Here is a 24,291-nt window from a genome sequence, read left to right as displayed (position 1 = left end):
TGTGCTTGCACAGTGACTCCTGTTTCTGTACACATCCGAAGCAGACACCAGGCCTTGTTTGTGGGGAGCATGGAGGGAGGGATTGCTGCAGGGTATTGCTGAAAAGAGCTCCAGGACAGCCTGTTCTTGTTAATGTGGTATTGCATGCCTTTGGAAGATGTGAGATACGTTGGTTTGGTGTTTGATACTAGGTCTACTCAGCTTAGAGGAGAGGAGGCTGAGGATGACCTCGTTGCTGTCTGTGGCTTCCTCATGTTGGGGTAGAGAAGGAGGTGCTGGGTCTCAGCTCTAGGGTGTCTGGTGAGAGGGCACAAAATGGTGTAAAGCTGCAGTGGGGAGTTCACATGGGTGTTGGAAAATGGTCATAGAGAGGGTGAACAGGCTCATTTGGACAGTGCTTTTAGATCTGTGGTTTAACTTTTTAAGTTGTCCTCTGTGGAGTTGGGAGTTGGACTTGATGATCCTGACAGGTTCCTTCCAACCCAGCATATTCTATGATTCTATGAGTTGAAAATGGACAATTTCAGATTTTTTTCTCCCCCTCCCTCCTCACCCCTCATCCCTTACAGCATTAATTGTGTTTGTCCTTTAAATCATGGGTGTTCTGTATGTTTAAACTAAAGTAACTCCAAATTGAAGTGACACTTGGAGGGCAAATTTTTAGTATATGTGGGGAGTAAGCTGTAAGTAGTCTAGTATGTTGTTACGTGTTTATGAAAGCTAGGTTAGTGTGACTGGAGCATCTCAAAGAAAGTATGTGCTACTTCAGATTTATTTTAGCATCACTTTGTAAATCTGTCATCTTCAGGTGTAAATGGATCACTGAATGGGAGCAGTACCACTGCAGTGTCTGCTGTCAGCACGTCTGTGCTCTCCACGAGCATTGAAACGTTGGCAGGACAAGGGAAAGCTGTGACCTCAGGAGCAGGAGGGCGCAAATACAACCAGGAGCAGAGCAGAGTTCAGCTTCTGGACACCAGGGCTGACAAAATCAAAGATAAGGTAAATACACAGAAAAAACCTGAAGATTCAGACCAACATTGACATAAGTGCTCTGCACACAGCAGCATTTTGAGGCATTCTTTCTGAGTGCAAGATGTTTTGGGTTCTTCCTCTCTTTGCCTGGGTTTTTTTGGTTTGTTTTTTTTTTCTTTTCAAGTTTCAGTCAGGATGCTTGTCAGGATGCTTGTCAGCATTGCTGTCTTCTCCTTTGTGTAACCATTTGTCTTGAAGTGTAAATTCTGTATTATTGATAGACTTTCTTTTGATGTACAAGTACCTTTCTTAAGAGTGTTTTGTTCTGTATCTTAACATTTAAGTTCTCTGTCTGATGCAGATAAATTTCAGGTTCTCAATGGTTTTGTTTCCTCCAAAAAAAATATGTATTTTTATTTCAGTGTGTTAGCATGAAGCCACGGCAGGAATTGAAGTCAGAGGAATAAGTAAGGGGGCAGATGGGAGTATTTCGTGCTGGGCTTTGTACAAGTGATGTTACATTTCTAAATTTCAACTGTAACAGCTCTTGCCTCTGCTTCTAAAAAGTATGGTTTATTTTAAAACATTTTAACTATACTTCTCTAAATGTTTCTTTCTTCAGGATTTTGGTTTTTTTTTTAGTATTCATCTTCTGACTGCTTTGATCATCTCCTTAGTTGTAGTTTCCTTTTGAGGATACTATCTAAAAAAATTTAAAAATAAATTTTTAGTTTGTTTATTTTTAAAGAAGGCAAAGCTGATCCAAACTGCTTTTTACAGTTGATGATAATCTAAAGAGTTACTTTTTGTGCAATGTTGTCTTCCTGAATTGAATTCTAGTCCTGTTGTCCTACCATCTCGGGGAATTTTCAAGTGCAGCTGATAGTAACTTGTGTTCTGTGAATTTTTTTGCCTATAGTGTTTGAAAAACAAATTCTGGGTTGACAGAAGCATTGATCCTCAAAGCTGTAGTTATAAGTTCTCATCCAGTTTCTTTTGTCTTGTGTGTGTACATGATCATTCAAAGGGCTGTATGTAACAGTGATAAACCAAAATCTGTCCAAAAAGTGACTTTAACACTGTGTGGGATCCTCACTCATCACAGTACATTTGTGACGTATCATGGTGCGTCTTGTTGAGTGTAACAGTATCAGAGATGGATGTCATTGTGACGCTCTGATATACTGTCCATGACTACACCTTAATTTGATGTATTGCTTCGAAATGTAGTGATGCCATCTGTTCTCTCAGTGTGTGGTCAGAAGAATACTTCAGTGGAACTTTGTGACCAGTTTTTAACTTTCATCATCTTGTGAAACACTTTGTCTTTAAGGACAGCAGATCACTGTACTCCAAAGTCTCACTGTTCTTTGTTCCAAAGATTATGTGTAATAATAAGATTATATAACAGATTAAAGCTAAACCATTAACAGAGAATTCATCTTTCTGGTAGAAGCCCAGAAAAAAAGCAATGGAAAGCTCTAGTAACAGTGACAGTGATTCGGGCTCCTCTTCAGACACCTCAAGTGAAGGCATAAGTAGTAGTGACTCGGATGACCTAGAGGAGGATGAAGAGGAGGAGGAGGACCAGAGTGCCGAAGAGAGTGAAGATGATGAATCTGATTCTGAAAATGAAGCACATCACAAAAGCAAGAACAAGGTATGGATAACACCCCACCCTGCTGCTCACAGTCCTCAGTCACTGCAGGCTGTTTGTGACAAACTGACCTGTTCCTGCTTGTGAAAAGATAGCGAGCAATTATTTAACTGTATGTTAATAAATGCTAAGAGTACTCTATTTAGGTTTGCTTCAGAGTTTCTGTTTATGGTTTTTTTTGCTTCCTTTGTGTGAGCATGTCTATGTATTGCTGTTCTTTACAGGCTAGGAGTTTAAGAGTTGGTAGACCCTTATTTTTGTTGTAAAATAGGAAATACAAAGAAATTAAGTACTGTGTGTTAATAGTGCATTGGAAATATATCTCTATGGATATTGCTTCAGCAGTTGCTTTTTTCCTAGAAGAATGATTACTTTCACCGGTAGGCAGCAGAATGAGAAGACTGGAATTTTTGGTATCCCTTTGGGTTTACAGTCAAAAATACATTTAAGAACAACTATGGTTTAATACTTGTTCTCTAGTAAACATTGTCTTCACGTGCTGAAACTATCTGGGGACAAAAAACCCAACTGAACAATAAATATATTACAAGACTGATTTTAAAATTATTATTGTTCATTCTCTGCCTAGAATAGTATAATTGTTTCATGGAGACTGATCATATGCGTTGTTTTTATCAAAGAATTTTAAACTTATATAATGAACAGTCAAAAATACATATTTTGCAGGTGCTAATGCATAGTGGTGTAACAGATACAAAAACTGATGGACAAAAAACACATGAAAAGTCTCAAGAAAAAAGAACACACCAGCAGATACCTCTTGTGTCTGATTCCCAGACTCACTCATCATTCCAGTCCCAGCAGAAGCAGCCTCAGGTTTTGTCACAGCAGCTTCCATTTATTTTCCAAAGCTCTCAGGCAAAGGAGGAATCTGTGAACAAACACACAAGTGTAATACAGTCTACAGGATTGGTTCCTAATGTGAAACCTTTGTCTTTGGTACATCAAGCCAAAAAGGAAACCTATTTAAAACTCATAGTTCCTTCCCCTGATCTACTCAAAGCAGGGAATAAAAATACCTCTGAAGAATCTCTCTCTTTGACCAGTGATGTCAGATCAAAACGGGTGAGTGAATGTTATGATTATTTGTAATCGGTGTTACTTGCTTAACAAGATGGAACATTGTGCTGTCAAACTCTTTTAAATGCAGTGTATTAAAGTTATAAGTATATATTTTTTCATAATCATGAAATTTTTATGTGCTTTTAAAGTTAATCTGAATTTCTGAATGGTGTAAATTAATTAGATTGTGTGGATCATCTCTTAAGGACAATGTGCAGCTAAAATCAGTGTCAAAATAAGGAAAGTACTCATGGATAAATTGTGTGGCCTGGATATTTTTCCTGTGCTTCTAGTTTCAGTGGGAATGTTGATTTAATACTTCACATATCTAGTATTGTAAGGGCAGCTTCACTTCGTTTCAAATTGAATAGTTTTTAGTCAAAGTAATTAAAAAAAGAAGCTGAAAGCCTTTCTTAAAAAAGTGTTCCATGTAACCTTGATTTTTGTTTGCTCTTTTAAAGACAGATATTTATGCATTGGTAGCTATTAAAAATCAGTAGGGCTGTTTCCATAGTTTTCTTAGAATCCCAGCTTGGGATTGAAGATACCTAAAGACCATCCAGTCCTATCCCTTACCATGGGCAGGGACACTGTCCACTATCTCAGGTGCTTTTTAGCTGGGGATCCTCATTTGGTGGTTTGATTTCTCTAAAAGATGTACTGGAGGTATGCATTGTGTGAATATTTATTTTGGAGGTTTTTGTAATTTCAGATTCAGTTTTAAATGTTAGTAAGTTCAAGGGTGTATTAGGCTTGAATTTATTTTTAAAAATTATTGAAAATATACCATCTTTAACCATTTTACTATGTTTTCCATCTTTCTTTGTAAGAGTCTTTAGACTAAAAACAGTGTAAACTTTACATGCATTTCTGAGCCATTACTGATTAAGTTTTACCTGATGAACCTTGAAGAACTACTTTTTCAGTTAAAAAATTAGTATATCACAGCACTTACAACTAATGCCTCCCCCTCCCCCCCCCGGTTTTTTTTTTTAATAGAATTTTTCTATGCCAAGAGTCTTCTGTTAGCTTTCTGCTAGTGTTGTGGCCATTAGTGTTTAAAAACACATTGCCGTGCGCTTTTAAATGAAAAAATTATTAAAGGTAGTTTGGCAAAGAAATAAGTATTAAGTGGGGGTTTTCCTATGCTTGCACACAAGAGTAGTCTCTTCTAAAAATTACTATTTTCAAGAGTCTTAATATTTTTACAAAAGTCACCGTCTAGAGGAATATAGCATGTGAGAAATCTTCTCTACATAATTTGGATCAACCGAATCTTGATTTCAATTCATCTCTTCCTACTTGATTTGCAGTGAAAGTTATGCAAGACTTGTGTAACTTGTGGTTACTCATCTCTTCCGTGGTAGCCTGCTTTTGACATACTGAAAATTGCTTAGCAGATGTTTAAAATTTCCTAGTCTTCACCTGCCTGAATACTAAAGAAAACCAAACAAACACCTCCACATTTTATTCCTGTCTTCTTATTTCTTTAGGAACAATATAAACAGACATTCCCAGCAGCACAGCTAAAGAAACAGGAATCATCTAAGAACCTGAAGAAGGTTATCGCAGCTTTGTCAAGCCCCAAATCAACATCTAGTTCACCAGCTCATCAAAAACTGACATCCTTGGAAAACAACCATTCTAACCCCTTCCTGACAAATGCACTTTTAGGTAATCACCAACCCAATGGAGTTATTCAGAGCGTCATCCAGGAGGCTCCTCTTGCACTCACTACGAAACCGAAACCCCAGACCAAGAGCAATGAAAGTGTAGCCATTTCTAGTAGTGCCCCCTTTTCTTTGCCAGTAAACTTGAGTGCATGTGGGAAAAAAGCAGCTGGTAACCGGACACCTGTTATGCCCTCTACCTCTCCTGTGTTACCTGGCTCAGGAAAGGATAAACCAGTCAGCAATAATGCAGCTAATGCAGTAAAACCACAGCACCGCCTCCATTCTGCAAAACTGGTGGTGGAGCAGTTCAGAGGGGTAGACTCAGATGCCCCCAGCAGTAAAGACTCTGACGACTCAAATGATGATGACGACGATGATGAAGATGAAGATGAGGACGATGAAGATGATGATTCTGATGATAGCCAATCAGGTGGTTTAACCTTTTTAATAGGAAAAGCGGAAACTTTATTTTTTGAGTTTTGAAAACATGCATTTCCCACCATATTATAAATAGGGGCAGGAAGTATTGGGCCATCATGGCCTGCAGTGTCCTACACATATCCTTGAAATCAGCACATCTCCCCATCCCCATTATATCACACCCAAAATCATGTTTGGGGTGTTTTGATACTTGGTCAGCTGTCCTGGTATGGTGGCTCCACAGCCTTCTGGAAAGGCTGTCAGAGACCTGCCTTCCACATCAACCACCTGGCCTGCAGCTCATGTACTGCTGATCTGACAAGGTGCTCAGGATGGGATGGAGATTAGGTCTAGTTGGTGGTTAATGATTCTGGCAGGTGGAGCCTAGCTGCAAAACAGGCTTCCGTAACCAGAGAGGGACTAAAAAAGGCCTTCAAATTGTCAGGAGTGGCAAGAAAAGCATGTTTCTATGCCTCATTCAGGAGCACGGTAGTCCATGAGGAAGGACTTGGACAGTTCTAAGGGCTGCAGTCCAGACTGCTGTTTTAAAGGCTCTTAAATAAGAGCAAGGACTGTTTTAAAGAGTTGATTATATTCACAGTTACTCCTTTCTCCCCTGTGTGCTGATATCTCTTGGGTCCAGTCTCCACCTTCATTGTTCCCTCTCCCCTCTCATCCACATACACTATACAAATCTTTTTCTCTCACAGCCGTAGCCCATCTGTAGTTCCTTACCCCGCGTATCCTTGATTGTAACTCTTCCTTTGCCCAGGTCGCTGTACTTCCAATTCTAACACCTCTCAGCCTGTACCCCGTTCTGTTGTTTTCTTCCTTTTCACGATAGATTTCATACCCTGTGAATGCCCTTCTTGGGGTAGTGCCCAGCCATTGCCTGGCTAATAGGATGATTTTGCTGTAACTCATTCTAGGGTGAACAGTCTCTTAAAACACTGCAGCTTCTGTCACTCATCTCTTCCCATTCAAAACAACAGTGCATTATTACACTGAATTACTTTATGCTGTCATAGTTGTAGTAATTTTAAAGCTTAAGTAGTTAATTATTTATACTCAGGAGGTGTTATTAAAAACATACATAATAAGACAAATGACTTTTCCAGTCTTAGAACTTTAATGTACTTTCCAGTAGTTACCAAGTTATAATGTGCCTTTTGCCACATGTTTTTTTAAACAGAGTCTGACAGTAATTCTGAGTCAGATACAGAAGGGTCTGAGGAGGAAGATGATGAGGATGATAAAGATCAAGATGAATCGGATACAGACACCGAGGGAGAAAAAACTCCGCCGAAACTGAATAAAACGTCATCCTCTGTGAAGAGCTCTTCCATTGGTCTTGCAGCTCATTCCACCCCGCTCAATCTCCAAGTAGCAAAGTCCCCCAGCTCGGCTCCAGCTGCCTTATGTCCCGAGTCACAGCCCGCAGTGTTCCTCGGGACAGCGCCCGCCGCCCTCCCGCCAAGTGCCCACTGTGGTATCTCCATGTCTTCTCTTATAGTACCTGTATCGTCTAAGGTGCATGTGTTGTGAAAGGAGTTACAGTAGTAGTCCACATACTGGTATCAAATGGTACCTCAAGAAGGAAGTTTTTTACCATAAGAACAATGATTCAGTGAACAGCATCCCCAGGCATATGTCAGAGGCCCTATCACTGGATGTTTTCAGGTGCCAGGTGGTCAGGGGATGAGATAGTCTCAGCCAGGCTCCCTTTCCCATGAAAGGTTGGACCAGGTGTCTTTTGAGGTCCCTTCCAACCTCAGCTATTGGGTGACTCCGTGATCGTTTCATGGGTGTTTGTAGCAGACATTAAAGTGAGTCAGTAGAATTGCAGGTTCTCGGACTAGAACATTATACTTAGACCAGGACATTTTAGCTCATGTAATCATTTGACAGAAGGTAGGATGAAATAGCCAGAGTCATATTTATTACATTAAAACTCTTTGTTGTTTAGTCTTTGTCATTTACCATTTTATTCTAAACTAGTTATTTATTTCTAATTTCTGGGCATTATAGGTGGCATTCTGAATCTTCTGGTTTTGCCCCTTCCTCGACAAATTTTGTAACTGTATTTTGTTAGAATATAACTTTATTCATTATTATTTAAAAATTCCCCAAATTTATGGTTTTTGTGCAAGGATTTATTTTTGAAAGGTTCATGAAAAGTACCTTTAGCATTTCCCTGATGTTACGTAGTGTTTAAAATTCTTTATTTGGTGACTGATTTGTAAGATTTACTAATTACTATGACTACAGTAAAGAATGCATTTTTGAAAGTCACACTTGTTAATTTGCATGGTAACAATGAAATTGCATGAATTAGAGACTTAATGTTTAATCAACATGCACATAAGTAGATTTTTAAATGAGGACATGTGCTTATAAATAGGTTTTTATATTTGGATTTGGTGGAATAGGAATTTCATTCCATGTCATCAAGCGCATTAGATTTGAAGCAGTGTAATGTGATATACTTCATATTTTCCCCAGAAACAGGCCTGTTAATTGTACAGTCTGTAAAAGATTTCCCATGGATTAGGAGTAGTCCAGATTGTTAACTTACTAAGTTCAGGGATCTGTGTTAATTTATGATGCTTTGAAAAGATTGATAGTAGATTTTTGTCTGTTTACAGGAGTGGGAGGTAGAAAAAATTAGTTTTGTGTCCTTGTTTTAGATGTAATGGTACTACACCTAAAAATCACTTAATAAGAATCACCATAACACACCAAAAATATGTTTGTGTCCATTTTACTTGGAGTTGTTCAGTCACTGAAGAGGTCTCGCAGTCTCTTTGCTGTATCGTTGTATCGTTTTGCATTGGACAGCTCATTTTTCATGTCACTTGTATTCGCAGGAGAAACCTGCCTCCCTCCCTCCCCCCTCCTTCCCCTTCCCCATTTTCAGTAATGCCATATTCAGTTGTGGGAGGTTGAGCGCAGACCTGTGCCTAAAGTTTGGCACCCAAGTACAGGCAGCTCCTTGGTGCTTGTTTAGAGGACTGCACTACCTGAAAGCAGCTGCTGGTACCTCACCTGGGAGCTGTGCCCTGGCCTGGTGTGACACTCCTGGCTGTAGGAGCTTAGAACCAGGGGTTCAGTTTGATAATGGATAGATCCATTCCCAGGGAAGAGATGTGTGACATTTTTGACACAAGGTCCAAACTATCTTTTTGAGAAGTGCATCCTCCAGAAGTTGTTCTGTTTACATAGTTCATGTTCTACAGCTGTCTGAGAGGTCTGAGAAAAGGACCAGCCTTTGGCTCACATTAAAAACCCCATATTTGGTGATTGTCCCTGTGATATTATTGATTCAGTCTCTTCACTAGCACCAAACACAACATCTGTTCAAACTTGGAAAAGCTGAATAGTCCTGAAAGTTTTCTGCACTTGGCAGTTGACTGCAGTCTATACACAGTACTCTAAGAAGACTGCACCTATTAGCATATATGAATCTTTAGAGTGTTTGCGTTTGCATCTTCTGTACTGAAAAAAATCATGTGTAGTCTAGTCTTGAAAATAGGTGTGCAAGGAATTATTTAAGAAAACCTGAGAGCGCTAAGCAAAGCATATCATTAAGTATAGAATAGCTAGGTTTTTCTGTTTACAATTCCAGAGAAAGAGGTTACAGGAAACTTAGAGGAAAATGTATTTCAAAAGGAGAACAGCTGCAGTGATTTTCTTGGTAATTGAGGTACATAATGCCTAGAGTGAAAAAAATTATTTATCTTTTGTTTTAGGGATACAAACGTAAAAGGTACATTTTAGGAATGTTTTCATTTTGTAAGTTCTTTTAGGTGTTAATCAGGAATTCTGTTTCAGGTATTTCAAAAAGACGAAGAGTAGCAGATGAACGGGAGCTGCGTGTGCCTCTCGAATATGGGTAGGTTGTGTATGTACTTGCGTTCCTTTAAAGGGAGATAATACTTTCAAAAGTCAATTGATAAAGAAATGGCAGTTGAAAAAATTTTTGAGGCTGAATAATAAGGAAAAGACTTCAACAATTTAGATTCCGACTTCCAGTGACTGTGTCAGCATATTTTGTGTGTTAATTTTTGTGCATTAAATTCGCTATTTTGCAAACATGACCTATCTCTTAGCAGTTTTGCCACTGGAAATTAATCCTGATTGCTAGATCAGAGTCAATATAGACTCCAAATAACTCCCTGAAGTATAGTTCTAAGCCATTTAAAATCTGGCAATATGTAAGAGCTTGATATAAGTAAATCCATGTATATAGTCAGTTTGGAAAATCTACATAATAAAATTTTCTGATTTTGTCTTTGTGATATACTCTAGTCACATTTTTCTCTTTTCTTTTTTGTAAAATTCTTAAGTTGACATGAATTAGTTCTTAAAAAGTGTATTGTTGTATGCAACTATTTCATATTACTCTAGCTGGCAAAGAGAAACACGAATCAGAAACTTTGGTGGTCGTCTTCAAGGAGAAGTAGCATATTTTGCACCTTGTGGAAAGAAGCTGAGACAGTATCCTGAAGTAGTAAAGGTACATTCAGTTTTTAACTTCTCTGTTGTAATGCTACTAAGCATGCCTGCAATAAAAAAATGCAATTTTTTTCTCTCCAGTAACGATACTTATTTCCTGTGTTAAGAGGCGTAATGTATCTCTGTCTGTTACTGATTTGAACTCTTATAAATGCGTATCCCTTTGACAGAATGTGCAAAACATTACACTCACAAAGTTAGCTGTACATCAAAGCTGGGTTGTAATTATTTACAAGCTGAAGTGGAAAAATATGTGATTTTTTCAGTATCTCAGCAGAAATGGAATAATGGATATCTCAAGGGACAATTTCAGCTTCAGTGCAAAAATAGGAGTGGGTGACTTCTATGAAGCCAGAGATGGACCGCAGGTATCCACTTTTTAAAAAGTACAGTCTTTGATCCAAGGAGCATTAACTTAAGTGTAGGTGAAGTAATTTTTGCTACAGTCTGAAGCATTGCCTGTTTTTAGCTAATTATTTCTAAAACTGATGCGTGTTTCCTTAATAGTAGTGAGACTGAAATGCTGAGAGCTGGACCCAAGGCAGTGTTGAAAGCTGTTCCCTTCAGTGCTTTTGTTTGGAGGGAGCAGGAATTCACACTCTTTAATGATCAGCTCTGATCCTGGATTGGGCTGGTACAGAAACTCTGAGCTACCTATTTTATCTTAGTGTGCAGATATTCCTGACTTAAACCTTTATTTTTTCCTTTATTGTAGACAAGCTCTATCGATAGTAATTTATGTGTATGCGTTAAATCCCACTCTTCTCATGTGTTCATGTGCATAATATGTATATGTGTATGTGTGATGGTATATATGTGTAAAATGCATGTTTATATGCAAGTGTGGCCTGTATCAAGAATACTGGCTGAGCATCCTTAGACTTGTGGAAAGGAATGCAGAGCCATCCCAGCTACACTTTACAGTGGTAGAACTGTTGGACTGTGTAGATAAACCACACAAGGATAAGTAAAACTAGAATTTTTAGAGAAATTGTGTTACTGTGTTTGTGCCATGCTGTGTTACTGTATTTTGGCCATGTTGCCATTTCTTCAGGATGTGCACCAAGGTTTTTGGACTTCTGTCAGTGAATATATTTGCTTCTTTAAAAGATAAGTGTTCTGAACATGTTACTTGCTCTCAGCAAGTCTTGAATTCAGGCTCTAGTTAAACCTTATGTTCTTGTAATACCATGTAAAAATATGTAATGTTTGCATGGTATACTTTTGAAAGCATTAAAGACTGAGTTCACAGTAAGCAGTTCCTTCTAGGTGGTGCTACCTGATTCCTGGCTAAACTTGTTTCATGTTTGGCCTTCAGAAAACAGCAGTTACAAGTTCCTATAGTTGTGAACTTCATTACGTACCTAAATTGCTTGAGTGAAATAATTCCTTGTACTGGGAACTTAATGTAATGTCAGGGTATCTGCTCACTTTTTACCCTGTTATCTTTTTTGTGTCTCTTGCCCACATTACTTCATTAGTGTTGTCCCCTTCTCTAGTTACCTGTTTCTTGTCCCTTTAGTTCACGAGTTGAACTGTGATCTATAAAACTTGAGAGTGAAGGCAGTGAGAGGGGCAGATTTCTACTGGCAAGGCTGGCAATGTGAATGTTAAGTTGCTGCACATAAGCTGTAGTTTCTACTGATGGAGTTTGTGATAAGTTCTACTGAGACTTGAGTAGACAAAGGTTTTTTTAGAAAAAGAGACTGAGGGCAGCTGTGGCAGCTGTGCTAAAATGTGTTTACGTTTTATGTATGAATGAAACGTTTATAATGTAAACATTGGTGCTGCACTCAAGCTGATAATATGCACCCAGTAAAACAGTGTGTGATACTGATACTTCATGAAAAGAATTTGCACCCCTTTTACTGAAGTTTTTTTGAATTGTCCAGCTTCAAAATAATAATAGGACAGTCATATCTTCATGGATGTCTGGAGGTAATTCCAGAAATTTTGTATCTGCTTTTGTGATAGTTTTGATTATTCTGTACAGCCTTTTGTGGTTATTTTTACTTTTCTTTGTTTTGTATTTCTGTCACCTTTCGAGACATGCAGTATCCAGAGGGATGGGGTGAGTTTCAGAGAGCTCTAAGATGGAACAAGATGCGAAGAAAATTATCTTAAGGCAAAATCAGTTATACTGAGGAATTACCTACAGCAAGCCAAAAATATGTGGATTACCTGCTTCTGATGGTGCCTGTGTTTGTTACTTGTGGTACGCAAACAACCAGGTATTACAGGTTATTCAAAGCAGTGATTAAATGCTGTAACAGAGAAGCAGATCTGGCAGAAGTGGGCCATGAAAGAGTAGGGTTAGAAGAACATTTGAAGTTTGGCAAAGTGGTGGTGGCAAATGTGAAAATTCAGTGACAGGACCTGGGGAAGCTTCAAACTGCTGTGATTTAGAAAGGTTAGTGTGAATGTGATTCGGGGTGGTAAAGAAGACACGGGTCCTCATGAGTTTAAGTAATATGGATAGGAGTGTTTGTCCTATTCTGAGTTCTGCAATTCATTTTAGAAAGCTTTGTTATTAATTTTTCCTCACAAATCGAATCTGAAATTATTGTGGGTTTTTTCTTTATGTTAAGTGCATATGGTTTTGTTCATTAGTTTGGGTAGCAGGATTTGAGCTTGATTCTGCTTCCACATGTACTTGTCTGGTGCCATTTTGGCAAATGTCCTGATTGCAGCATGGTGTTGCAGTCCGTGGTAGATGCTCGAAGGTGAGAAATTGAACAAAGTTCTTATTTTGATTAGTTTCAGCCATAAAATACAACATTTAGCAGTGTTATTCCCATTGTTTCTCTAATGTTTGAGTGGCAAAGCTGAGATTTTATGGAAGCCTGTGATTCTCCTATGTTATGGCTCAACCCCCATATTTTTCTTTGGAATATGGAAAATCCACAGGGTATTGGATTGTACATTATTTTAATAGAAATGTATTTTGAGTTAGATTGTAAAAGATGTCTGAGCACAAAGTGTAGATGGTCAGTCACCTCCTGCTTAACCTTTAATGGCTTTGTTCTGGACTGTTTTTGTCGTGTCCTGTAAAGCTTGTGGAAAGTTGTGCGTGCACGATGTCCTTTGTCAGGACATGAAACAGTCTTCACCCCATTCCCTGAAACACATGCTCCTTTTGCCCATTGAACCTGCTGCTACCTTCATTTGACAGCCTCTGGTTTCTCTTTTAGGCGGCATTAGGAAAATATAATACATATAATACTTGGTCTCTGGCACTGATGGTCTTTTAGACCTCTTACCTTCCTTTTCTGTGCATTTATTATCATTAGTGTTAGTAACTACAGAAAATACAAATACAGAGCAAGAGCAATTTCCATTGCAGGTTCTGAAGTACTTCTTGAATTATGGCTACTTCTCCTTTCCTCTGATTTCTGTTTTGCCTCCCCTCTCCTGGCACCTGTGTTTTATGGGATAAGATTTTCTATGCTGGAAGCTGGTGTAGGTGAATAAGTACAGTACTGAATCTACCTCAATAAACTGAACCTGTGATAAATTGGAATTCAAGTACTAGACAGGGAAATAAAAGTTACACCTGAGTAATACTCTTAAAAGATAGTAAGAGAACTTCTGCTTAAGTGGTAGAGGTAAATATTTTGGCTTGAAAAGTCCTTAGGGGTGATGCATGATGATGTACACATTAGCGATACAGTCATGGTTCTGACCAGCACATTTTCAGAACATAGCTAATAACAAAGCCCTTTGGAATGTCTGCAAACCAAGTGTGACATGTACTCTTGGGATGGTCTTAACTGGGAGTACTGAGTCTTCAAAAAAGGTATCTTTGCAGATACTGGTAACTCCCTTAAAACCTGAATGTTTCATTAGCAAACTAATGCTTTTACTGAAGTTATGTTAAACCTTTGTAACTCTGAAGAATGAGCAGAACTAATTAAAGACAAATTGCCAGAATAAGCAAAAATCATTTATGTTATCGTATGGCAGTTGATGTTAATGTTTATGTACATATAAATGTGAAAACTTAAGCATTCCAAATGTATTTTTTCTGAACTGATATTTAATGAGTTTTATAAGTTACCAGCTTTAGCAGGCATGTTTGAAATCTTCTACAGATCTTTTTAAGGCAAGTTATGGAGAAGTCCCAAAGGATACTTAGCTTACATTTTTTTCCCTGCATTTCTCAAAAACTTGGGGAAATGGTAAAAGATGTTACAGTTTTGAAATATTGATGTTCAGTTGAACAGGATCAGCTAGACTGTGCTGTTTTGCTCAGTAGGGGCAATAAACTCTACTTTTCAGTAATCAATTAAAGTAAAGCTATTTCTACTTAAGGATTAACTTGGGTATTTTTATGAACAAAGTATTTCAGTACCTTTTGTGATTTCACAAAATACTCTGGTAGTAACAGTGAGAGCAAAGGTGGAATGTATTGCTGCATACTTGGTTTAGTTAGAGAATAAATATATCTGTATCTGAATTTTTAGTTCAGATACATGGATGCTTAAAAGTTACGAGCATTTGATTGCTTCAAGTTGGCACAGAAATAGTTTACAGTGGATGAGAGGAGAACTCAATTGTACTTAAACTTCAAGATTGAAATGCATCTGTTTTTTCAACTCAGTTTTTCAGATCTACACCACTTGAAAGCAGTATTTCATAATACATTACTGCGTTTGCTTGTTACGTGTCAGAATTTCTGTAAACACTCAGTTGAAAGACAGCAACTCAACACATTTTTTCATTCATGTTGAGCAGTAGATTATGTGAAAGCAGAATAGTTGTTTTTGAGTTCACAAAATAAGAATCCATTTTACCTTTTAAAAAGGGTTGAGCAACTTTGATTTGATCAGAAATAATTAAAAATAACACAGTAATGGCATACCTACTAGGTAATAACTTTGTATGTCATTGCATAGTCTTCAAAATCTTTCATAGTGGTACAATTTATAAAGTTCTGAGTGATAGCCTCGCAATATACAGCTTCTGTGCATCATCAAAGCGTTGTCCTACCCAAATAGTACATCAGAACTCTCGCATATTTTCTGCCTATAACTTATTTGAGGGAGGGAAAATCTCTTGCTGTTCATGTTTCAGGTGTCTTAGAATTATTTTTTGGAATCTCTGTTTATAATACCTCTCTGTGAAATGTGTTGATTAAAAGGGTGTGCAGTGGTGTCTTCTGAAAGAAGAGGAGGTCATTCCCCGGATCAGAGCGATGGAAGGGCGTAGGGGACGACCACCAAACCCAGACAGACAGCACTCCCGGGAGGAGTCACGGACAAGGCGCCGCAAGGGCCGACCGCCCAACGTTGGCAGCACGGAATTCCTGGACAACGCTGATGCAAAGCTTTTGAGGAAGCTCCAGGCTCAAGGTAAGAAATGTCTCACTGTTTTCACAAACAGAGGGTATCAGTATGTAGAGAGTTAATATTTTTCCTAAAGAAGAGTGATGTGTTTCACCAGGATATGAGTATACAGCATTTGATTTGGGAAACTCGGTACAAGCCTTTTATTGAAGGTTTTTTCGAGATCAGTAAATGTGTGTAGGTTTTAAGGGAAGAAGTGAGCTTTACGGTCCCTTCCAACCCAAACCATTCTATGATTATTATCCTTCTACTGTGGCATGAGAGTCTATTACCTTGGAGTTACCATTTGATACCAAGAATTCTAGTTTCTGGTATTTCTTTTTAGATTCTTGGCTTGTTTTAGAAGTCCTTAAATTTTGCTCAGTAAACTGCATACTATTTGAACGGAAGTACAGGTGGACTGTTTTGTCGTCCCTGCTTTTTGTAGTGTTTCCCATTGATCCTTTTCAGGTGCATGATGAACATTAACCACAACCTCCTCGTGGACTGTGCCAATTTAGACCAGGTGGCCTTCTGTATTTGTTGGCCTTTCCATAGCTCATAGTTTAAGTTCTTGTCTATGACATAAATTCTGATATCTAGCTACAGGTTCTGTTTCAGTTAAGGTGTCACTGCTTCTTCTGTGTGCTTTCCCTGTGGAAGCGTGAAGGTTTCCCTGTTGTCATTTACCTCTTTACGCTACTCTTGGTATCTACAGCATCATCTGACTTACACAAGGGTTTTCTGTATGTTTGCCTGGGTCTTAGTCATTGCACAAGAAGCTGACAGTATTTTGGGGAATGCTGTCAGAGGGGTTCTGGACCTCAGTCTTTTGAAAAGCAAGGTGAATTCAACTTCCAGAAAATCCTTTCTACAGCTGTCTTTTATCAGTGTGTCCGTAAGCAGTTAATTCAAATTTCAGCAACACTATCATGTAGAGTATCTTCAGGTGGTTACTAACTAGCGTAAGACTGGCTGGATTTAGGTAGCCACAGGAAAGAGAGGTGTGACCTAGATGAGTGTGCCCTCCCTGCATTGTTAAAAAAGAATTACGTATTACATGCAGAGACTTCTAAGGAAAACAGTAATTCCATGCTTTCTGAATGAAATGTTGATATAGTACTTTTGAAACAAATGTTTTTGCTTTAAAAAGAAAAAAGGAAATGGTTTTAAAATGGTGCAGCATTACTGGCCTGATTCTGTCACTTAATAGATAATTCTTCTCTTCCAAAAATAGTATTTTATTTTATGTAGAAAATGTCTATGTTTGCACTGTTTTTTTACACTGTTGATGTAGTTACTGATACATGAGATGCCACTAAAGTTAGTTGATAGTAAAATTTTGTAAAAATCAGCATGTGCAAAAGAAATCCACTGTTTGCTCTGTCTTTACAACATACAAATGTCTGGAACATGGACTGTATCTTTATTGTTGGACAGCACTGTTTTTATGAACTTAATATTTTTTTTTTTTGTAACAGAAATAGCCAGGCAAGCAGCACAAATAAAGCTACTTAGGAAACTTCAGAAGCAAGAACAAGCACGAGCTGCCAAGGAAGCAAAAAAACAGCAAGGTAAGTATTACTTGTGAAAGTTTGTGCATGTTAGCGGATTGTTTTGAAAAGCATTAATAAAAAGTTACCTGTCTCTTGTTATGTTCTGCTGATAATAATTCATTTGCTTTTGTTTGTTAGCTATTATGGCAGCTGAAGAAAAGCGAAAGCAAAAGGAGCAGATAAAGATAATGAAGCAGCAGGTAAGCTTTATGCAATTCCTAAATGAGCCCTTTAAGTTATATTTTGAATTACTGAATTAGATGATTCAAATATTTAGTAAATTACTAAGTATGCTGATTACAAGTGTATGTTTTAAATCTAGTGTTCAAGAGCACACAGTGTATGTTACTTAAAATTCTAAACTCCACTAAATCCACCACTAACCCATGTCCCCACATGGCTGTTAAATCCCTTCAGGGGTGGGACTCCACCACTGCCCTGGGCAGCCCGTGCCAAAGCTAGACAACCTTTTCCTTGAAGAAATTTCACCTAGTATCCAATTAAACCTCCTCTGGCACAGCTTGAGGCCGTTCCCTCTCCTCCTGTCCCTGTTCCCTGGGAGCAGAGCCCGACCCCCCCCGGCTCCCCCCTCCTGTCAGGGAGTTGCAGAGCCAGAAGGTCCCTCCTGAGCCTCCTTTTCTTCAGGCTGAGCCCCCCCCAGTCCCTCAGCCCCTCCTGGTCCTCCAGCCCCTTCCCAGCTCCATTGCCCTTTCTTCTCTGGACGTGCTCCAGCACTTCAGTATCTGTATATGGTCTCAACACCCCAAATTCAGAATTAAGTTCCAGTATTGGTTGCCTGTAAGTGACTGGGGAAGAACACAGAGATGCTCTTGCCACTGTAGGGAGAAAATTTGTGCAGCCAAAGCTCAGTTGGAGTTGAAGCTGACAGAACTGGAGGGGACAATAAAAAGGGATTTTTGAAATATATTAATGGCAGAAGGCAGTGTAGAAATAACATCGGCCCGTTACAGGATCAGGATGCTTGCCTCACAAACAGGGACAGAGACAAGGCAGAGGCGTTTAATGCTTTCTTTGCTGAAAAGTTTGTTCTGCATTAACTCTAACCTTTGTGGAATTTAGAGGGTGTAGTACATACTCTCAACTTTCATACTGTTTTTAAAGTATAATAGGGGATAACAGAGACTTAAGGTCCATGCTATGAGCTTCACGTGGTGAAAATAAAAGTTCAGCACTGTCTAAACAAGGCCTCTGAATTAATTTGCTGGATAATGTATGTAGTCTTATGCTGGACTTCTCAATAATTTAAGTTATTTACCTTTTTTACTCTCAGGTATTTACTCTAAGATAAGATTTACCTAAAGTTTGTAAGACCTTATATATTGGAGCTCTATTCATCAGGAAATTTTGTATGTCGCTCTTGTCTGTGATTGCTCCTTTACTGTTAAATACTTTAGATCATCTTTTCTTAGGGGCTTGGTTTTGGTTTGTTGGGGTTTTTTTTGATAAAGAATATATTTAACTATGTGTTCTACGTAAAGTAAGATTTTTGCTGGTAGTCCGTGTTCTAGTTTTAGACCAGCTCTCAGGTAAACAGTGTATTCTGTACAGATGGGCTTTGCCCTCACTGTTGGGAAAACATCTGCAGTTCCAAAGAAGAGCACTGAGCTTCATTTCAGGCTTATGATCTAGGCCTCCTAGCCTGCAGGACTTTTCCATGGTCTAGGTTTTCGTGTTAAAATTATACAGCAAGTTCAGCTGGATGTACTGCTTCTCTTCATAATGGTAGCTTCCCAGTCACTGTAGTTCAGGTAGTTCTTTCGAGATACTAAAATCTCAAATAATGGGCTAACGAATTTTTTATGTGAGCTAATTTAACAGACAAACCCATGCAGCATAGGAAATGTGAAATAATCCAGTGTTAGCAATGACTGCATTTGTCAGTCAGTGTAGTAAGACTTAGTTCAGATTTTAGGAACTAATTCTTGAAAAGAATAAATTAGAATGTGGTTGCACAGCATCCATCTGTGGAGTGCATACACAGCCTGATCGTATTCTTCTCTCCGCAAGAAACACGCTGAAATGTGTTGTACTGCCCACAATTGCTATTCCTGTTACTTCTTTTGTTACAACATGTTTACAACTCCATCCAAACTACAAAGCAAGGCATCCAAACTTGTCCTCAGTTACTTGAATGCTTTAAAAATCTGGAGAAACTGGAGTGTACTTGACTGAGCATGTTACCCAGGTTCATGAGGGGGAGTGTCACTGGCAGAGCACGTGCCTTGGGTTTCTCAGAACTCAGGTTCCCTGTGGTGCCCGTGGGACTGAAAGGCTGCTGGACCTGAGGCAGGAAACAGTGGTTTGACAGAACCCCCTATTTCTTGGTCAGGAAGATCACTTCAAAACATCACCTGTTTCATGGCATAGGTCACACCTCATTCATTCCTAAATAGCTCCCCCACTGTCAGCTAGAATTTGAATGCTGTTGGCTTGTTTACATTGCCATTAATCTGGTCCTCTGAAAAAATAAAATGAAAGACTACGACAACTGAAACGTGAGCATCTGTGTATAACTAAGGGTAGGTTCCTTCAGGGTTATACCAGACATCTTCTAATGGTAGTAAAAATTCTGTGGAAACAATTAACTACAGTGGGTATAAGATTTCGTAACAAAAAGTATGTCTGTGTAAACTTGGTCATTTTTTAAATGTAAAAATAAATTGCTTTCTCAGTATTTTTATCTTTTTTTTTTTTTTTTTTAAAGAAATAACTTTCTTACCCTTGTAGGAAAAAATCAAGCGAATCCAGCAAATCAGAATGGAGAAAGAACTTCGAGCTCAGCAAATTTTAGAGGTAGAAATAATGGCTCAAATATAGTTTTTGTGTTGTCGTTTTAAAGAATGTTGTATTTTAACTATCACATGTGTAGTTAGGCATGCAACTAAATATAACAGCTCTAGCAACCTGGATTTGCAAAGGCCGGTTCAAACGTGTCTTAAAATATTTTTCTTTAAAAATCTACATTAACTGTGACCCAAATCTTGGAAATGATCGCTTAGGCTCACGACTTTCTTCATGAAGTCTTGTATGTGCTAAAATTAACAGCAGAGCTGCTCCATTATTAGAGAACAAGTTTGCAGTAGCAGGATGTTCCAACAGTGTAATGCTCTGCTCTGGATGTAAGTGCAGTGGATTTAAAATACTGTGTCTGTATGTATTTAGATATCCTGATACACTGAACGGGTTTGCTAGTGTACTAGCAAAGATGGATTGCTAGTTTTTAAGTCTTCATTGATGGAAAAATTAGTAGTAACTCTTTGCCATTTATATTGTTTCCATGTGTACTTGCTTTCTTATAATAGCCAGGTGAAGCAATTTTGAGTGGGACTTGAAATTCTGGCTTAATTTTTAAGAAGTAAGTGAATTGTGAGTTGGTTCATCATGAAAGCTGCATTGGGGAAGAGATCAGTTGTAATGTACACAATAAGTGATGATGTTTTTAAGCTTTTAAAGGCACATAACTTTATTTCTAGTCAGATTGTTCTCAACTTGTGATGGTGCTGTTGTGTGACCTGTTTTACATGCACAGGCAAAAAAGAAAAAGAAGGAAGAAGCAGCAAATGCCAAATTATTGGAGGCCGAAAAACGAATAAAGGTTAGTTTGGAGGAGGTCCAGAAACAAGAACTGTGTTATTGTGCATAATGTGCATTGATGTATAAAAAGCAGTAAATTTGGAAGAATATCGATGGCTAAGGAAACTGTACATAGAGACAGCATACAATAACATGTACATGTGTTATATAACTGCATGAAGCATGTGCAGAGGAGTTTGTGTGACATACACACATGTAAATAGATGGAGACAGTACTTTTTTGTGTGCCATTACCTTGAGTTTTGCTTACATGATGCCTGGTTTGCACAACAGAATGCTCATTCAGTAACATTATTCACACAGTATTCTTTTAAGCACACTGTATCAAAAAACTTTATTGTTTCTCAGCAAGCCTAGTCTCTTCTAGGCTGTATGCATACACGACTGCAGAACTCTTAGAAATACTGGAAAATATGGCTGCTTGCATGGCTGCTTTGGCATTCCTGGTGTGTTCCCACATGGACTTCCCAGCTCACCAGACTTCTTGTTGCGTACACTGTGCTGGGCTCACGGGGGCAGGGAAGTTACAATTTAACTTAGATGTGCTGTTTTCGTGTGGCAAAACTGTGCAATTTGGTAAGGAAATTTTAATAGATATTTTCAATATGTTTTTTTTCTTTTGTTTAAGGAGAAGGAGATGCGAAGGCAGCAGGCTGTTCTTCTGAAGCACCAGGTTGGTATATGTTCAGTTGACCAGACAGACAGAATGCCAATTGTGAGCTACTACTTTAAGCTATATGGGGGTGGGGTGCAATCTTCAAAATACGTCCTTTTTAAACTTCTGGGTTTGATTCCTGCACAGATTTTCTTTCGCCTTATGATTTGTTGCTTTGCTTTGGTATTGGGGTCTTTTGGGGGATTATAAAGTGGTTTTATGACTTTGTGATTTCTGTTTCATAATGTTGTGCCAACTCTTTCTACCAGGAGTTGGAGAGGCATAGACTAGATATGGTATGGGTATGTTTATTTTTGTACATCTAACACCGCATTGTGATTTGGTTGTGATATGGTTGTCATAGCAATGCATAAAATGTAGCACTGGCTGCTGTCATATTACATACTGCTGCATGGCTTTACAGCACAGTGCATTGCATACATCTGCTTGTCTTGTCTGTTCAGGAAAAAAAGGACATGTGTTGAACATGTGTATAAATTGAATGTGGCAATAACTAAGTGAGGTTTTTAACCAAAGATCTGTGTTACTGATGTCCTAGTAGAAATTTGACTACTATATAAAATCAGGGATTAATGCAAAATCAATAGGCAGTCACTTGTATAATTTTTGCAAGCCTTGTCCCATTCCCTGGGAATGAATCCAGATATTTTAAATACAATTGGAATTAACCTGTTTTAGAAACCAGGATGATGTCTTCCCTAAGTTTGTAAGATACTGAGGAAGTTAACTTTTAGCCGGTGGTAAATTCATACTGTTACAAGTATACAGTGAAACATTAGAATGTAAGCCTGGCCTCACCTAATTAGATAGTAAAATTCCCATAACCTTTACTGGGGCCAGGATTTACTCTACAGCTTTTAAGGCAAAACTCCTTTACTTAATGCCCTAGAACGGTGCTCCTTACTGCATTTGAAGTTACTGCCATAATTTATTGAGGGACAAGCATCAGTAAACCAAGTGTTGTTGTGTACGTATGTGCACCACCACTGGCTTGATTAAAATTGATCTAGAGCTGAGAATATTAATTTGTTGCTTGGTTACAAAAATGTTAGTATTTGCAGTGTTTGAGAAAGACCAGTATAAAATTTCTGCTGAATTGGCTATTGAAGAAGTAAATTGCAAGTTCCGTCATAGCAGATGTAAGGTAACTGACCTGTTCCAGCCAACCATTATGCTTTTTGTTCTGCCAGCTTATGAAGGAGCATCACAACTGACCATAAGTAAATCTGTATGCTTCTTTTTTACACTGTCTCCATGTTCATTGCTTTACCTTTTTGCTTTTGATTGTTCTTGTATTTGCTTTCTAAACCTGAACTAAAACATGCACAGACTTGGCCATTCTTGTCCTATATTTAGTATTTACTGTGACTTGTCTATTAATGCTAAATTTGTTATTCAGCTTTTTTACTGATTTGAAAATGTGGATTAGTTTTGTTCTAATATTACCTGCTTCAATAGGAACGAGAACGGAGAAGACAACATATGATGCTTATGAAAGCCATGGAAGCACGTAAAAAAGCAGAAGTGAGTATTAATCTTGAAAGTTTGAGGTTTTCATGGTTTCATTCTCTAGTTATCTGTAGAAGAGCAGTGTCTTTGACTTACATGTCAGTAGTTTCATTTGTATACATGGCAGCAGTAGGACAAGAGGTAATAGGCACAAATTGAAATACAGGAAATTCTGTTCAAACTTAAGAAAAACTCAGGTTCTTAGAGGGTGATGTTTGAACACTGGCACAGATTGCCCAGTTATGAAAGTTCTGGGTGTTTTTGAGAGGAAACATTAAGTAAAATACAAAAACCCATAATTTCTAACTTAGGTTTTTGTTTTATATATTTTTCTATATCCTGAGACTTTTTTTAATCCCTTTATCCTAAGACTTTATTTATAAAAGTACAGATAACTAAGATAGTGAAGTAAAATAACTCATTATAGAAACTAGTTGTCAAAGAAGTTTTAAAACTTTTCTCTTGAATGTATTCACAAATTTAAATAAAAGTGACTGACCAAAACCAAGAAAATTTGACTAGTACTTCAGTGCAAGGAAATAGAGGAAAATGTTACCCTAAGCATGATGGAAAATGCATAAGGAAAATGTTACCCTGCTGTTGGAAATCAGGATGCCAGGCTACATGGTTGTTTAGTCTGATCCAGTGCTGTAACTGTATTCTTACTCTAATAGAAACAGAATAATGGTTAAAGTTTGCATTTTTAATCATAACTGCAAATTACTGTGTTGCTACATAAATATCCATGTGTACACCTCTTGTTTTCTTCAGACTTGGAGCGTTTCTAATTGGCAAAAACAAGTTGTAGGAAATGCCAGTTGGCTTTGAGACCTTGACATAGGTTAAGATAAAAGGCAATAAACAATTTTAAAAAACAACTCAGGGAGTATTTTTCATTTTAAAATAACATTTTGGATTTTGTGTGCTGCTTTAGTGTACTGTGAATTTCTACACAAGATGTCCCTTATGAACTCACCACAGGTATGAGGCCTGTGTTGGCAGTACAGAGGGTGCTTGCACAGCTGCAGAGCAGGAAACAGTTGGGCAGATGGGGAGTTGTGTATGTCACTGCTTTTCTGTCAGTGTTAATTTACTGGTCCAGATATGTTCTTTGTATCCAATGCAAAACTCGGTCTTGCATCAAAGCCACCAAAGATTGTAGTAGTAGAGGTCCTGATCTCTGTGCAATCACAGTGGTTGTCCACAGGAGTCACCAGTGGTCTGGTAATACTCAGTATAGATTCGACAGAACGGATAAGAAGTCATGGGGCCTGCCAGAACTTCCCAG

General features: G+C 38.2%; 1 protein-coding gene across 14 annotated transcripts in view; it reads left to right on the top strand.

Annotated features, from left to right (window-relative positions):
- The window catches only part of BAZ2B (bromodomain adjacent to zinc finger domain 2B), a 113,686-nt gene that overhangs the window by 64,540 nt on the left and 24,855 nt on the right, over nt 1-24,291 (top strand). For 5 of the 14 annotated variants that reach the window (XM_050339314.1, XM_050339320.1, XM_050339311.1 and 2 more), the window contains 16 exons: nt 809-1,002; nt 2,429-2,635; nt 3,320-3,718; nt 5,209-5,818; nt 7,001-7,297; nt 9,640-9,700; nt 10,216-10,324; nt 10,590-10,691; nt 15,464-15,674; nt 17,129-17,221; nt 17,342-17,403; nt 19,952-20,017; nt 20,754-20,819; nt 21,447-21,491; nt 21,743-21,775; nt 22,953-23,018. In XM_050339314.1, coding sequence (XP_050195271.1) covers nt 809-1,002; nt 2,429-2,635; nt 3,320-3,718; nt 5,209-5,818; nt 7,001-7,297; nt 9,640-9,700; nt 10,216-10,324; nt 10,590-10,691; nt 15,464-15,674; nt 17,129-17,221; nt 17,342-17,403; nt 19,952-20,017; nt 20,754-20,819; nt 21,447-21,491; nt 21,743-21,775; nt 22,953-23,018 — 2,621 coding nt within the window. The remainder of the gene's footprint in view (nt 1-808; nt 1,003-2,428; nt 2,636-3,319; nt 3,719-5,208; nt 5,819-7,000; nt 7,298-9,639; nt 9,701-10,215; nt 10,325-10,589; nt 10,692-15,463; nt 15,675-17,128; nt 17,222-17,341; nt 17,404-19,951; nt 20,018-20,753; nt 20,820-21,446; nt 21,492-21,742; nt 21,776-22,952; nt 23,019-24,291) is intronic. The other 9 variants (XM_050339317.1, XM_050339315.1, XM_050339323.1 and 6 more) reach the window with 6 other exon arrangements.

This window comes from Myiozetetes cayanensis, unplaced genomic scaffold, assembly GCF_022539395.1.
Source record: "Myiozetetes cayanensis isolate MyiCay16 unplaced genomic scaffold, myiCay2020 scf9, whole genome shotgun sequence".
Classification (NCBI taxonomy): domain Eukaryota; kingdom Metazoa; phylum Chordata; class Aves; order Passeriformes; family Tyrannidae; genus Myiozetetes; species Myiozetetes cayanensis.
This window is presented reverse-complemented; position numbering and strand designations above follow the sequence as displayed.